Source organism: Branchiostoma belcheri, unplaced genomic scaffold, assembly GCF_001625305.1.
Source record: "Branchiostoma belcheri isolate BF01 breed outbred unplaced genomic scaffold, Haploidv18h27 scaffold21, whole genome shotgun sequence".
Taxonomy (NCBI): domain Eukaryota; kingdom Metazoa; phylum Chordata; class Leptocardii; order Amphioxiformes; family Branchiostomatidae; genus Branchiostoma; species Branchiostoma belcheri.
Window position 1 is genome coordinate 1,872,277 of NW_017803602.1, and position 17,043 is coordinate 1,889,319.

The 17,043-nt window shown below is 38.5% G+C and overlaps 1 protein-coding gene across 1 annotated transcript in view; it reads right to left on the reverse strand.

The window, feature by feature from the left end:
• LOC109469630 overlaps window positions 1-17,043 on the reverse strand; it is a 39,230-nt gene that overhangs the window by 7,831 nt on the left and 14,356 nt on the right. The window contains exons 16-44 of the mRNA XM_019768167.1: window positions 16,553-16,698; window positions 15,680-15,790; window positions 15,269-15,413; window positions 14,845-14,990; window positions 14,149-14,271; window positions 13,714-13,906; window positions 13,243-13,385; window positions 12,753-12,863; window positions 12,425-12,575; window positions 11,590-11,735; window positions 10,941-11,057; window positions 10,314-10,471; window positions 9,630-9,786; window positions 9,136-9,246; window positions 8,538-8,731; window positions 7,979-8,071; window positions 6,389-6,497; window positions 5,930-6,100; window positions 5,509-5,642; window positions 5,015-5,182; window positions 4,543-4,703; window positions 4,206-4,341; window positions 3,645-3,744; window positions 3,210-3,323; window positions 2,479-2,613; window positions 1,811-1,885; window positions 1,449-1,603; window positions 972-1,139; window positions 345-496 (exon numbers count right to left, since the gene is read on the reverse strand). Of these exons, the coding sequence (XP_019623726.1) occupies window positions 345-496; window positions 972-1,139; window positions 1,449-1,603; window positions 1,811-1,885; window positions 2,479-2,613; window positions 3,210-3,323; window positions 3,645-3,744; window positions 4,206-4,341; window positions 4,543-4,703; window positions 5,015-5,182; window positions 5,509-5,642; window positions 5,930-6,100; window positions 6,389-6,497; window positions 7,979-8,071; window positions 8,538-8,731; window positions 9,136-9,246; window positions 9,630-9,786; window positions 10,314-10,471; window positions 10,941-11,057; window positions 11,590-11,735; window positions 12,425-12,575; window positions 12,753-12,863; window positions 13,243-13,385; window positions 13,714-13,906; window positions 14,149-14,271; window positions 14,845-14,990; window positions 15,269-15,413; window positions 15,680-15,790; window positions 16,553-16,698 (4,023 nt within the window). The remainder of the gene's footprint in view (window positions 1-344; window positions 497-971; window positions 1,140-1,448; window positions 1,604-1,810; window positions 1,886-2,478; window positions 2,614-3,209; window positions 3,324-3,644; window positions 3,745-4,205; window positions 4,342-4,542; window positions 4,704-5,014; window positions 5,183-5,508; window positions 5,643-5,929; window positions 6,101-6,388; window positions 6,498-7,978; window positions 8,072-8,537; window positions 8,732-9,135; window positions 9,247-9,629; window positions 9,787-10,313; window positions 10,472-10,940; window positions 11,058-11,589; window positions 11,736-12,424; window positions 12,576-12,752; window positions 12,864-13,242; window positions 13,386-13,713; window positions 13,907-14,148; window positions 14,272-14,844; window positions 14,991-15,268; window positions 15,414-15,679; window positions 15,791-16,552; window positions 16,699-17,043) is intronic.

The window sequence follows — 17,043 nt, forward strand, 5'->3', positions numbered from 1 at the left end:
ATGTGCTCTCTAAACATAGTATTCTTAGACTTAGAGTATAACAAATTCGGAATACAACATAGTTTTGTGTAGCAGAGCAGAAGAACCAAAACTATGGAAACTGAGTTTGTTGGAAAGTTCAGCACTACATGTAACTTTGAGTTTTCCCCTTGAACCATAATGCATGCATATTGAATTCTTTTTACATCCCTGCAGTCTAATTCATATATTCATGGTTACTGCAGTTTCCATGAGGATCATCATAATGATTGTTTTTTTTATGAATCTGACACACCGTGGAAACGAGTTATAGTATGATTGGAAGTTACATCTGCAGGTAAGCAATATCAACCCATTCAACACACCTCTCCAGCCTGACCGTCTCCCACTGGTTTGAAGTCAGTACATTTGAGCTCAGTAGGCCAAAGACGAAGTTGCTTCCACCACCACCATTAAGGTTGGTGGAGGCTCTCAGCCTTCCATCCACAATCTCCAGGCCAATATAGTCAGCGTTTGCCTACATCACAGTGAACAATTGACAGTGATTGATCAACATGACTTTTTGTACATTTAGATCACAATGACTCAGGCATTCATCAAACTTCTGAGCCAATATGTAAACTAGCAATAGGGATTGCAGTCCTAATGATGCAACAATGTAATCTCAATGTGTTCAATGTGTAATCTATAGAATGATATTATATGCCTTAGCCCACAGCACTTCATTTAAAAAAAAGTGGCATGATTGGTGTGAGGCTACATAATAAAACCTGAATGCTTCTGTCAATGATTCTTAGAGGCTCTAAACAACCTTTTAGGAACCTTAAAGAAGTTAATGATAATAGATTTTGATATAAGCTAAATGTGATGATGATGATTAATACTTGTTTGTGGCATGGATTTATCTAATAAAAAGTATAAAACAATGGTTTTACCTAACTCTTTGAGCTGTCCTGAATATTTACTGTAATAGTGAATTTGAAGTTGCTCACATTGTTTGGGTCTCCAATAAATAGCACTGTGCCATCTCCCACATGATTGACTGCCATGGACATGTCAAACACATTCTTGTTGTCAGTGAAGTAGCTGTCCAGAGGTTGACTCCTGGTGTCCAGTCGGACTGCTGTGTTACCACCAAAGTTCATGGGAACATTGTTGATCTGCAATGAAGATAATGAACATTCCATGAGTTTTCTTTTACTCGTAACTTTGCTAGCTCCAGTGCTGAGACCTTTGCAAAGGAGAGTCATGATACAGCAAAATTAACATCATGGTGGAATGACATGAAAATTAAAGAAGGTATGTGAAAAGTAACTTTCAAAGAAGACTAAAAACTACTTAAAATTGGCTGCACATTAACCCTGCTGTTACAGCAAACATTACATCTGATTCAATGCTAATAATGTCTGATGAAAACCAAAGGCAAAATGCTGCAGCATTAAATGATGATTAAAAGAAGGAAATCTGACCCCATTTGCAGTTGCCCTCGCCTCCCGGATCATCCTCTGTATCACATCGATGGATCCTTTGAAGGTGTTAATTTCCGTGTTCTTATTATTTATTTCGCCTTCTAGCTCCAATTTCAGTGAACTGATCTTGGCTATATTTGCACGCAAAGACTCCACTGCAACACAATTTCCCAGAGTTAGTTGAAATGAGTGAATGAAGGGAATTTCTTTATTGTTGAGATACTGTAGCCAGATACATTTTGTAAGAGGGTTACTATGGGGAAAGCTGCTCAAGAAATCTTTTCATTTGTAAATTGTCTGAGCTTTTATGGCCATACAATCATCAGTGCAATTATTATATTTTGTATATGCTGGAGACTTACAAGTGTTGTCAATATCTCCGAGGCCGCCGCCCCCTCCTCCACCTCCTGTAGCAGCTGCATCTTCCAGCTCTTTCACTGTGAGCAAAGTGGAGGACAAGAAATAGACCATCAAATCAGAACTAATTACATGTTAGACAATGTTGATTGCTGGATATTACAATGTAGATGTATGATTTACATTCAACTTAAGATAAAGAAACATACCATGTAGAATGGCATGTGCATGTAGACCATTATCATTATTACTGTGATTGAGTGTGAACAAAACAACTGAGGACTGAATCCACAGGCCTGAGGGTTTTATGAAATATTACAATATAACATACAGTCATGTAGATATTAACATAACATATATTGGACAAATATCATATAACAACATAAATCCTGAGCTGGGTTAATACAGTATATAATGTACATATTAACCCTTGTCCTGTGAAGCCCATACTGCACCATGTTTATATCTATATAGTGCCCTGTATATGTACAATGTGGTGGTATTTCTTGTGCAAAGTATGACACTGCAGCAAAATGCAATGAATGCAGAAGTATGCAACCACAGACTATGACATCAAATTATTTGAAAATGTTGTGAAAAAATGCCAACAGGACAAGGGTTATACGTACAAAACAAGTGCTGATGGAGTGAGACAAGAGATGTGCTGGCCTACCACTTTTCAGTGCTCCATCAAGGTTCTGGTCAGTCCCATACTGTCCGGATATGATGTCTTCAATGGAAGCCTTTGCTTCAGTGGCTCGCTTGCCAGCCTTATTGATCTTAGCCTGGTCAACACCGGGGTTAGGACCTGGAGTTAGAGGAAAGAGAGGAGGTATTGCATTTTTAAGGTTTATAGAACTGCCCTGGATGCAATTATTATGATATACTAGAATTATAGAACCTACATGTTCAGCAAAACACTTGTCCTACATGTGGCATACAGTCAAAGCAGTTACAGTAGAGCTATTTCCTTCTCTGCAAACTCTAGAAAGTCTTAACCCTGGTACATACAAAATGATTCAGGGTAACAATATATTTGTTGTAACGTTACATGTACATGTACATCTTTTGGAAATCAGTTAGTTTTGACTGTATTTTTCTGCCTCATTGGTACAATTACTAATAGTAATATTGTATGCAGTACCATACGCTGGGTGCTTTACCCCAGCTGTAGGCCTAGGGGAGTTATCCAGATGTTCACATGAACCATCCGTATCTTCTTACTTCCAAAACACCTTGCTTGCTTTGTTTCAATGTTTATCCAGTTTTTCCACTTGATTCCAGATTCTATTAGCCCCCTTGTACCCCATGCTTCACTACATGAAATCATACATACATGACGTATGTCATACCTTAGTTTCTAAAATATCCTACAATGCAGTTCTAATCTTAGTGAAAACTTACTTTCAAGTTTGAGGAGCTCATCGTTAAGTGCCTGGAGCTGGTCATGGCCCATCTGCAGACCAGTCTCCAGGTCAGTAGTGGCCACATCTAGAGCATCAAGCCTGGGCTTCAAGTCTACAGCAGAGTTATCAACATAATCAGTCAGCATTACAACAAAGGCATTTTAGAATTATGACATGCATAATTTTAGACCATTTGTCATTCTTCTTCTTCACACTTAGCCAAGTCTTTCTCTTTTGCATGGGGACATTTTCATTTTCACAGTCTTAACCAGTGAGTGGAAAAGCATTAAACCAGTCAGGAAAGAACCTGATAATTGATTGAATAATCCATGGAGCACAGATATACCCGAATTGTCAAATAGATCTTGGGAAACATAGAAGGCGCAATACAGTACATTGTACTAGAGAATAAGATATAGAAGATGATACACACCATTCAGTTCATCTCTCTGGTCTTCGGCTTTTTTAAGACTGGCCTCGCTCTCCTGTTTGGTTGTCCTTGCTGTGGTATCAAAGTTACCATCCTCCACCATCTGTCAAGGTGACAAAGGCATGCATGGCAAATAATCAACACCGATGTTCTTGTACAGGTGTCTAGATGCAGTAGTAGTAGAATGGCTAAATTGTCAGGCTTGTTTACATATCATAATACAAACTTAAGAAATAATTGTTATAGTAGCAGAGTACATTGCATTATCTCTAAACATTACAAAGTGTACATTGTAAAATGTTAACAAAAGATCCGTGCCATATTTGAAGACATTATTATATAATAAGACTTCGAATCAGATATTTTGCAAATTGTAGATGTAACCTTACATTGCTAATAGTTAGTTATTGAAATTGAATTGTCCATAATAAAATATGATTGCTCAATCATAAAATTGTGAATGCCATTTTCATACTACCCAATGATATCTACATGACATTGTATTACAATAAATTATAATGTTACCTAATTTTTCCTTTATCCAAATCTGTCAGCACAACTAACCTTTTTGGCATCACGTGCTGTCTTCCTAGCCAGCTTAGCAGCAGCCTCTGCCTCGTCAATCTTTGTCACAACATTTTCATAAGCTTTGATTGCTTGCATTGCCTTTTGGGACATATCACCCCCACTGTCCTTCAACCTGATGAGGGTAAGTTTAAACATGATCAAGTACCAGCAGTTAACAACAAAGCTATTCATACTCCTCCTAACTTCTTCATCTAAACCATTTACTAGTAATGTGTGAAGAGTTATTTGTTATTCTGTGATTTTACCACAAGGTGACGGTAGAAATAATATTACAATTATTGTGAAATTTCATTGTACAAGAAGCTCTACTTACTTTTCTTGGACGAGTTTGTACTTTTCCTGCTGTTCCAATCCATGTTCTTCTGCCTGCTTCACCTTTGCTTCCATAGCGTCAAGATCTCCCAAGTTGTCCATCTTTTCCTGCACCTTGGTTCTGCCCTCTGTAATCCTTTCCTTGTACCCATCAATGTTATTCTGTGGCGAAAGAAATACAATCATTAGGATTTAGTCAGTAAACATTTTTAAAGTTGAAGTGTAAAGTTAGTCTTGCAGTTATTAAGGTTTGAGTCTTGAATCTTTAGGCAGGCAGGATGGCCGACTATCATTATGCAGTTATAGGACAATTTCCATTAAAGGCATTATACTCATTGATGACTCAGCAATAAGACCCTGGGAATATCTGTAGGTGAATGTCTTGAAGTAAGAAAAACAGTGCATCATTGTTTGTTATAACTCTCATGCACTGTGGAAGAGTAGAGAGCAAAGACTGACTGACTAATCATAACCTTGTTTGCTTTCCCCTCCTCGAAAGCCTTCTTGGCTTCCTCCAGGTTTGTCTGTGCGGTGTTGACTGTGTCAGTCAGGTCATCAGCTGCAGCCTTGGCACTGTCCAGCCGAGATGTGTTAGCTAGGCGGTCAGAATTTACTTGGTTCAATCGGGCAGCCTCATCACTCTGGGAAGGACAAATGACAGGATTTGGATTGTTCAACCCAGGACATTAACATACCAGTACTCATTTGTACATGTATTGGCCTTGGTCAAGAACATTATGAGCATCATACTTTACTACATGTACATGAAAGAAGACACTGGATTATATAGTGGATTGCAGAAAATGTAATTTTATCGCATACATGTAGATAGAATGCAGTTACATGTACATTTCATATCATTTTCCTCTGAAGAATTTGTTTTCTTTCAACTTAAATATTTTACAAGCTACTTTAATGTATCCACACTGCTTTACTTTAAGCCACAGGAAGGAAGTGTCTGTTATACCGCTTCATTTGCTTTGTCGATGGCTTCTCCCATGTCATTCAGGTTGTCATTCAGAGTGTTTATCTTTGCCTCCATGTTGACAATGACCCCAGTCGGACCACTTTCCTTAAGCCAGTCAGTAACTTGAGTGTTCACTGTCAAACAACACAGCAGAATCAACTATTTAATAAGCTTCAGTAAGTACAGTCATGGATTATTTTGGGGATTACAAATCAACAACAAAATCTGCAGTTATGACAAATACATTGAACAGTCTATAGGCTAAATGTAGTAAATGTACAAAAATCTTTTTTGACCGCAGCTACACAAGCTGTGATATAATAATTATGTTAATTATACTTGTGATGTAGTTGTGAATAATTTCACAATTTTAGCAAAGAATTTTAGAAAATAGAAGAAAAGAATTTAAAAGAATATTTACGTTTGTCAACTTCAGTCTTCTCTGAATCTGCTGCATTCTTGTTTGGTTCAAAGTTAACATCGTTTGTTTTCCGTCCTTCGATTTCAGCCAGGATCGTGAGTGCCTCGTCAAGGTCCCCGGCACTGGTGCCACCATCTGTATCATCTGTACCCAGCTGTTCTTTCAGTTTGTCTGACAGAGTAACAATTGAAGAAACATCAGTTCAGTTTGGCTTCAGAATCTTACAAATTGGTAAACAGAAATGTTTCAATATCATATTTTTCAGATTGAATTTTAAAAAACAAGTTCACCCATTGTGTACCTGTCCTTGGTGCTGAACAGCATATCTGCCTAAAAAAATAAGGGGGCTATCACAGAATTCAAATCTGAATGGACTAGCTTCTAGTTAGTAAATTTGACTGACCGTCTACGTACCAATTTGAAAATACATGTAAATGTATACACGAATGTATCACTCACCGATCCTGTCATTCAGTGTCTTTATTTGAGCTTCTAAATCAATTGCCCTCTTGTTGGTTTGGTCTGCACTGTCTTTCTCTGTGGTCCCCTTTCCTGCCACAGAAGTCCCCTGAAATCAACAACCACAGAATAACAGTTACAACAATTTTACAGTGATGACAAAATATAATCTCAAGGAATGTTGAAGGGACATCAGTGTACAAATTTAAATTCAAAATAATCACACACACACCCACACAAACCAAACAAAAAAAACACACTGTGTATCAGGTGTAGCCAGAGAAAATAATTGTATTAATGCAACATTAATTTTCCTTTAATTACCTCCATGAAATGTGTCATGGAGGTTATATTTTCAGTTGCGTTTATCCGTCCGTCCTTCTGTCTGTCTGTTGGTCAACAAGATAACTCAAGAACGCCTGGATGGATTGGTTTCATACTTGGTGTGTTGGTAGGGTGTGACAAAAACTGGAAATGATGAGATTTTGGTCCCCCTAGTGGCTTCCCTTGGTACTGCAGCGCAACTTCCGGTTTTGATATCTCGCGATCTGGACATGCTAGGGTCATGAAATTTTGATGGAAGGTAGCTCTCGTGCTTGGGAAGAAGTCATATGAGTTTGGGCCCCCTAGCGGCTTGTTCTGGAACTGCAGGGCACTTTCTGGCGAAATGTTTAAAAGCCAATAAGTCCAGACAGGAACAACATATTTTCATTATTTTTGGTGTGTAGGTAGCTGAGAGAGAGATGTACATAATTAAATGTAAATTATGCAAATGAGGACTTTATTTGCATAATTAATGAGGAAATTCTATAATTACAGTGTTTTACATTATACTATGTAACCTAGGGCAGGCGGAACTTCAACAGATACTAATTATGCAAATGATGACCTAATTTGCATAATTAATGTGAAAATTCTATGATTTCGTAATGGTGAATGATGAGAATGTCATACTTGGGACATCTGTAAGTTAATCAAAAGTTAACATACATCACGATTAGGGCTGCGTACCTAAACGCAACATCAGGTACAGGTACAAGTACCGGTACAGAGGTTTAGGTACAGGTCCGGACCTGTACCTGTACCTGAACAATTTGACAAATTAACACGTGTTCTTCACTTTTTCAATCATGACACAAACAATAATAAAGTGTTGACAACTTGTCAGTATCTTCCAATCACAACCCTGGATCAGCCACACTCTCGCGATGTCTCGTGAGACTGAGGATCTCAAATCAATCCGACGGTGTTTACGTCTTTTCCAGTGCTAATTTTTCGTCTTTGTGGTAGGATTTACCTATCTTTAGTCATATACATGGTGTAAACTAGCTATTTCGGTATATACTCGTTACTTCATGATCCGGTATTTTGGACCTGTACCGAAACGATTTTTACGGTATTGGACCGGTACAGTGTACCGGTCCGCAGCCCTAATCACGATGCATATATCATGTTAATGCAGAGGTCATTTGAACAATTAAAGAAGAAATTTACATTTACATATCAAGATCATATTTCATGGAGGTATGAGATCTCGGAATTCTAGTTTGTTCTATAATCATCATGTAATTCTGCTGGGTTTGTATTTACCTTGTTATCAATAACAGTTGCTTCTCCATCTGCTTCGAAGATGGCATCACGCAGCTTCTGTATAGCCGGGGCAGATATGTCGCCCAGCTGATTCTACATTGTGGACAACGAAATATACTTTAGGATGCTCAATTGCTTTCAAAGAGGTCACAAAAACCTTGCTAGAACAGTATGCAGTGAGTCGCAGCCTTTATATGGCTAAATTGATCCAGAGTATCACAAAATAATGAATACAAATCACAACAATCAAATAACACACATGATACACGCATCTATCGCAAGGGTCTGTGCGGCTGCTATTCAGCACCACAAGGTGACCTCAATACGACTTTCCCCAACCGAAGTTAGGTACCCAATCACACCTGGGTGGAGTGAGGAAATTTTGTTAAGTGCCTTTCTCAAGGGCACAACGTTGGGGCACATGCCCAGACATGTCCCGGGTACAATACCATTGGCATCATGTTTATAAGAAATACCATTTGCATCATGTTTTGAAAAAATTTAATACGAAGACACAAAATGCACCATCAGGTCAGCAGTTGTAAAGGCAAACATTTACCCTCAAATTTTGAACTTGCGTAGACAGGTCATTCAGCCGGTTGAGGGCCTCCTCTGGAGCTGTCCCTCCTCCACCTCCACCTCCACCAAGCTTGTCACTGGCTGTCTGGATGTCTGCCAGCAGAGCCTGTAACAGCTGCAGCAGCAGACTGCAATCTTCTTCAGCAAGATCATCCGTGCAAACCAGCTTGGGTGCTGTGACAGTTCAGTCAGTGGATTTAGTTATGATAAAGGAAACATTATGGAAGGACATTGGAGATGTAAGATAAGCTTAGACATTGGCTTATCTAGTGTTGTACATTCTCTGCAGCTACAAATGTTGCAGCATGTAAAGAAAATAACTCTATGAGACAATTAAACATAAGAGCAACAAAAAGTCTTAGAGCAAGGGTTGGAATAGTTATCTTGACTGTGTGCATATCCATGTCTAACTACTGGATGTAAAATGTACACAGTAAACAGTCTAGCTATAAGACAACTTAACTCATAACGTTGGTCTGGCAAAACATGAAATGAGTGTTTACTGTAACTACACGGTATATCATGAATTTATCATCATTTCATCATGATCAGAAAGTCAGCAAAATGGGAACACTTACCACAGTTCTCCTCATCACTGCTGTCCCCACAGTTGTTGATGCCATCACACTTCAGTTTAAAGGGGACACACAGCTTATTCTTGCAGGTAAACTGTCCAACACTTTCACAAGCTGAAATTTGAGTTGACATACATTGTATGGTGAGACCTACACTACTTACAAGACTGTGCAAGTTACTTTCAAGCCTAATTTCCCCAAATATACATGTAGAAGAGTAAAAAAATAATGTCAGTGCTAAATATATAAACTGCAAGGAAGCTTTCTAAGGTTCAATAAATGTGTTCGCACAGAAATCTGTGTTAATTGCATTTCAAAGACACGTTTCAGTTAGCACCTACAAAAAACAAGAAATATTGTGGATGCCGTATAAAGCTTCTACACTTTACAGAAGTTTAAATACTTGTGCGTATGAGTTTAAATCCTTCCTCTTACTAGAAACTAATTATAATTGATTTTATAAAATAAAATCATTTATGATAAGATTTGATACTTACTGCTGCTGCTGTCCTTGAAGGTACAGTAGACATCATATAGGTCAAACTGGAACTGGTTTCCATAGTTCTGTATCTTTGTGACGGAGCCGTAGTCCTCCTTACAAGACACACGTGGGTAATGAAGAGGGAACCCCACAATACCACCATCCAACCAGCCCTGGTGTGGTGTGGGGGAAGAAAGATAAATACATACTCTATATCTTTGTGTCATGATATCTTAGACACAGACTTGCAAGTTTGTTGTTCAATATATAAATTCAAACAATCATGTAACTTTCTATAATCACAAAGGCAAATTTTGCAATGTAAATGGTCATTGATCTCAAATCCATCAAGACATACATTGGGCAATCAAGCACTACAAAAACCGAGACATGGAGGACACTCTAGTTTGGATGTTTACAATTATTACAGTATAGCGTTAAGAAATAAAATTAAGCATTGGACAACATGACTACATTGTAGGTTCCTTTAATAGATCATCTCCAGGCACTTGGCTCTTTCCATTGATACATTACATTTCATACAGAATACTTTGGACTTTGATACTGACAGCCCTTCTAATGCAGTTTCAAGCTGAATTAGCCAAACATCCTACAAAATTTTAATCTGACATGGGTATTACTGTTACACACTAATTATAAGCTTCATCCATTTTTACAGTCAGACATGTGCATCTTATACCTTACGACAAATGTCCAGGCCAGTTCTCCAGGCTGCAGTCAGCTGATCCACGGTTGCCACCTCTGCGTTTACTCCGTTGCAGATGACGGATGCGTCTGGGTAAGGGGTGGAGTACTGGTCCATCATATCGTTGGGCATCAGGAAGGTCACCAAGCCAGCTGGATGGAAGGGGAGGGGGGCAGATTACAATAATTATTTTTGTATTCATTTGGTGACTTTTATCCAAGTTCTTACAATTTCTCCTAATCACTAACTGTACAAACACAATCATCATGTACAATGTATAATCATGTACAATATGGTAATGAAAGAAACTGAAAGGAAATGCATCTTTTCCAAAAGATTCTTGCAACAATATGCATAGATCTCCTTTTATCAGGTTGGTAAATTGTAAAATGTTTTGGAGATGGTCTGTCATCTCCCTCAGTAAAACAGATGGTCACCAAAACATTGGCTTCTTTGGTTGTGAATAAACATTGTTCTATATTATGCACAGTCACCGGCAACCTTGCAACATACATGTAACTCCAGGACCTGCAGTTGTCAATATGCATAAACTGAGTACTGGAACCCTGCCTTCAACAGTGTAATAGAACGAGTTTAAATGAAGAAATGGGGATCATGTACCTGGGTTACCACATTTCTCATCACTGTTGTCCCCACAGTTGTTGATGCCGTTACAAACCAGCCAGTGTGGAACACACAGGCCATTATCACAGCTGAACTGGTCAATCTTCTTACAACCTGAAGGAAAAAAAATCAAACAAATCAGGTTTAACTTGATATCAGTTCAGTTCACATCATCATTAAGACATAAACTGACTTGTATCATAAATACAATTAGTTATTGTGAGGTTACTTGACTACAAAAATTGCACACTGAACATGAATAATATATATAAAAACACAGCGAAACATGTTACAGCAAAACATGTTTTGTAAATATTCACCTACAGTATAGGGTTTAATGTTTTTCAATTTTGAATTATGTAATAAGGTAATGACTTGTATACACTGGAAGATAATACTCTTGATAAATGTCAGATGGAAAAATTTATTCAATCTGAAATTTACTAAAAATGAAACGTTATTTGCGGACAAAAATTTTGATTCAGAATTTTCATGATTCAGTTTGAAAGATTACTGCTACCTTGATACTTGATACTTTATTGGGATATCCATTGAAGAATATCCACTGCTACCTAGATGTAACCCAATAGCAAACAGCTACTTTGAATTCAGTAAAGGTTAACCCACAAAACAAGAATGAACTTACTCCAGTCAGACAGAACTGGCTCACACCAGACATCGAACTCTGAGGACAGTTCATGGTTGCCGTAGTGAACAATGCCGGGGTCTCCGCAGCCTTCCCTTGCTGTGTGGATGGGGTGGACTGTGGTGCTGTCTGACAGCCACGCCATCCTGTGTACAGACAACAGCATGGTAAAACATGACCTTCTACATGTATGCTGCACTAGGGTTAGTTTTGACAGTTTTGCAAAATGAGATTTAAGGTGTGAATAACAACATTTCCATATCTTAAAATGTACCCAATTCACAATCTTGTTGACTTGATAGAACTATATGGTTGTGTGATATTTGAACTATGTGGGATAACTACAAATGAATTAAAGAGATTCTTTATTGACACAACAAAAAGTACTGGGAGTTTTGTATGGTCTTCTACTGAACAACTGAAGATCTAACAAAACTTAATTCATGTGTGGATAACGTCATCTTACTACAGAAATATGCGGTAACAATAAAGGTTTAACTATTATCTAACAAGTGGTCTCTAAGATCAAAACATTCTTTAATGTATTTTCCTAATATTTGAATGCTGTATTCATTTGGTTATCTCCCCTGAGAATGTAATTGAATTTATCTATAGGATCTAACGTATTGAAATCAATTGAACAAGTGGGAAGAAAAGTGAACAGCAATAGGTGCTGATGTATCCATTATAAAATGGTGCTCCTTTTCGATCATGTTTGGACAAAATGAACAGAATCTTTGGTCATTTGGTATTTTCTTGTATCGACCCATTTCTATTTGTTTAATTTATGACAACTAATTCTTGATTTTGTGATACACGTCAAGTAAATGTTTACCTGCAGATGTCCAGACCAGCATTGAAGGTTTTGTACATGTCCTCCCAACTGGCCAGTTTGGCCCCCACAGCCTGACAGGTTTTCTCAGCATCCCAAAACTTCACCAGACCAGACTTGTCTGTCTCCTTCCCAGGCCAGAGGAACACATGGCCTGGTTAACAGAAAGTAGCAACAATTATGTTCACTACTAGTGTGTGCAGTGAAGTAGCAGTTAAAAAAATAAAATGTCAGCAACATTTCCTGATTTTTATTCTCATTCAGTTTAGCCAGTACAGGTACATGTAAGCTACATTGAATTTCATCTTTAACTTTGTGAGTAAAACCTCACCACAGTTGTCCTCATCACTGTTGTCCCCACAGTTGTTGATGCCGTCACACCTGGCCCAGTATGGCACACACAGCTTGTTCTTACAGCCAAACTGATTAATCTTCTCACAAACTGCAGAGGGATGACAAAAACAGGTTAAGTTTGAAACAGAGACACATACATTTTGTACTTGTGCCAGAAAAAGGAAGGTTAACTGCTGGTCATGGGTTCCCTAAAACCTACTAGGCTCTCAGACATTCTTAGCAAAATTCTGTAAGTAGTCAAGACGAAGACAGAGGGCAAGAAGGAAAACATGAATCTGGCTATATTCTCTAATATTGTGTATACCAATGTGTAGAATTTTCCATCAGAATATTTTTTCATGTTAGTTTTGCAGTAACTGTTCAGAATTAAAAAAAATATCTAACAAGCAAAAATAGAACTGGTGTGGCCTTGATACTATTACATACTAACTGTCCAAGAACGCAAAGTGGTAACTTGACGTCCTTACCGACGAAGGTGTCCGGTTTGCACCAGATGTGGAACTCCATGGAGTACTCCAGGCTGCCCAGGTGATCCACACCTGCAGTGGTGCACACCTCACGGGGGTAGTGGATGGGCTGGGCAATCGTTGCATCATTCAACCAGCCGTGCCTTCGGGTGGACAAGAGATCGCTCTTGTTAAACAAGTTGTTGTAAATTAAGAACTTTGCTATTCAATCATTCACCAATCTGATGAAATTATCAATGGATGTAAGAGATGGACAAATGTTTTTATTATGACATCTTATTCTCATGTGATCTCCCAGTTTACAGGTTCAAACAATCAACAACTATAAGTACTACTGTTGCTAGGATGAATATATTCTTTTTCACTTTGATTGTAACAGTAGTGTAATTTTTCATTCTCATTCTTTTTCAGTTCAGAGGTCCAACAGAATCCCCCAAACATAAAAAAACACATGATAGAACTGAGTCTTACACGCAGAGGTCCAGACCAGCATCCCAGCCCTCCTTCAGGTCTTCCCATGTGGCAAGAGTGGAGTCGTACTGTGCACACTTTGCTGTCGCCTCCAGGAATGTGTACAGATCCGTGTCCAACTCAGCATCAAACACGCCATCTCCTTCAAACAGGAAGACGTAGTTGCTGGTAGTGATGGTGACCTCTCCTGGTCCTGCACCAAGACAAAATAATTGGTTCATCTTCCAGACATCAACATATTACAGGATCAGGCACAATTTAGTGGTAATACTGTTGTTTTGAAAATTATTAGTACAAGACTTAGTAGTAATTGTCAAAAATTACAGAAATACAGAAACTTTACCTATCATACACATGACGTATTCTTAACAGTTGAGTGGGCTACCAAATGTAGATAAATCTGTACTAAATGCAAATGTCAGCACAGTAACCCACCATCAACACCTCCCTCACAGTTCTCATCACTGTTGTCTCCACAGTTGTTGACACCATCACAACGGAGCCAGTAGGGAATACACAGGTGGTTATTACACTTGAACTGGCTGATCTTGGAACAACCTGGAAGTTAAAATAACATTGACAACAACTTTTACAGTTTCTGCAAAAAATAAATTCTGGCAGACATAGAGGAATGGCATTGAAAATTCAAGAACAGACTCATCTCCAAAATATCTTACACAGTTCTTTCTTAATCAGAATTTTAGAAAATCAAAAAAGTGAAAGTAATGTTGTAATATTAAGTAAGACAAAGTCAACTACTATAAACAGTGTTAGAAATACCCATCTGCAGTCTGAATTTTGCGAGAGACATTTTCAATATTGCAGGAGAAAAAATTAAGCAATTTTGCAGACTGAAAAAATCAGGCTAGGGATTTAATTGTGTTTAAGAGCTTTTTATGTAAATACTACTGGCTATCTTATACATAATTTTGCATGTATTTTTCCCATTGCATGTAAAATGTGTCACAACATCCAATTTTGTATATGCCATGGGTATAGATATCGACTGGTCTTTTAACTGTGTATTTGCAGAAAGTATTTCCAAATTCTTCAATATTGCAGAACACAGCAAAAAAAAGTATTTCTTCCACTCTGAGTGATGCAGAAAAACTAACATCATACAACACTTACTGAAGTCAGCAGACTTTGGCTCACACCACACATCAAAACCTTCTGTGTATTCACGGCTCCCGTCATGGTTGATGCCTGCCTCTCCACAACCCTCCCGAGCCGTGTGGATTGGATGAGACACAGTGGCATCCTCTAACCAGCCATACCTGCACATACAGATGATACCAGTTTAGTCACCTCTGACACTGATGAGCATGTAGAAAGATCTAGATAGACCTACAAGTAATCATTATTGCAGTTGCCAAAGCTGGTCCAACCATGGTGTTCTTTACATAAAACTGATGCTGAAAAAACAGGAATGAAAAAAAACTAGGATTGTTAACACTTTGCCAAACTATGCCAGCTATCAGCACCCTCTAGCACATTACATTAGAACTGCAGCTGTCCTGACCAAATCAACTGAACCATCAGAGGCTAAAGCTACCTGCAGATGTCCAGGCCATGGCGCCAGGTGAAGCTCAGATCTTCCCACGATGCAACACGAGCTCCGACAGACTCACACCTTGCCTTCGCATCAAGGAAGGTGACAGATGATGCAATTTGGTTTCCAGGGTATAAGAACACATGGCCTGTGAATGTAACACAGTTAAGGGTAAAAAAAGGTTCAAGATTCAGGAGTTGTACCAAATCATCTGCTGTGTACTTGTCTATGGTGTCTATAAATGTACAACCAAAGGTTGGCAATTCTGGTTGAACAATATAAGGTATAGAATATATAAACCTTTCCTTTTAAATCTTTATATTGTTCAAAATCTGTAGTTAAAACTTAGTGAATATGAATAGTGATGACACACACATATTATGTTAGCCAAAATTAAATACGAAAGAAACCCACCACAGTCATCCTCATCACTGTTGTCCCCACAGTTGTTGATAGAGTCACACACCAGCCAGTATGGGATACACAGCTTGTTGTTACAGGTGAACTGTTTCACTGAATTACAGGCTGGGAAACAACAACAACAACAGAACTCTTTAATATGGGATGTTAGGATTTCTTTAAAAAAACTGCAGTTATATAGACTGTGTTCATGATCAATAAACAATCATTCTAAATTCAACAATATTGGTAGTCCCACTCCATAGCCATCACACGTGTGTAATACATGAGTTTTCACAGTCACACGTACAAACACACACACACACCATGTGCAAAACTCTCTGGGTATACAAGTGCACCTTAGAATAAGGTCTAAAACCAAACAAGGAAAAAAGTGATAAAAATAAAGCAACTGATGCTGCTCATACAAATCCAAAATCCATCTCAAACCAACCTAATTCAGACCAGGCTGCTTAGACTGCATGTATGATGATCCCACATGCAATATGAACGTATCTCTTAAGCTACATTTTTTATTGGGGTATATTGAGTCAGATTGCACAGTACCAACAAGTGGCCAACTTTATGGTGACATGCCACAGATCTCAATGGTCATTAATAACTGTATATAATGTAGTAGGTTGTCACTCACAGGTCATGTTATGCATAACAAGGAAATGAGTGGATTAACCATACTCTGGAAACTGGATGAAAGTGGTAGATGTGGTTGCCCTTCTTTGACACTTGAGAAGGTAATTGAGTAGGATGTCATTGGGATGTTGAGCTAAATTGTTCTGTCAGGAACTTGTGGAGGAGCTGGTATCACCTCACTGAGGATGAACTGAACTGAACTACAAGGTATCAATTGAAGATGTATTTTCCACTTACTGAAGTCTCCGTTCTTGGGTTGGCACCAAACGTCGTACCTGGAGCTGTACTCATGGCTGCCGTCATGGTTCACTCCGACCTGGCCGCAGTCGTCACGGATCGAGCGGATGGGGTGGGAAATACTCCCGTCGTTCAACCAGCCGTACCTTCAACACCAAAGTTAGTTTTCATATTCTTTCTCATACTGGATGGTAAATAGGGCGATGCCCATCTCTGGTTCAACAGCCCTTGGGCCACACAGTTGTGCAATCACTACAGCAGGGAGTTACTCCAATGGTAGTGGTGTGTGTTTATTAAACAGGGCAACCATACTCTTTCCCAAATGCTAAGTGCTAAGCAGAGAAAGCAGTTGTGTACCGGTATGTACCGTTTCTAAAGAAATGTTGGTATGACTTGGTCGGCAAGACAACCACTCTGACTAATCACTTTTGACACCAAGCATTTTTTAATGTTTTTGCAATTTTGTAAATGAATCAACATGATGATATCTA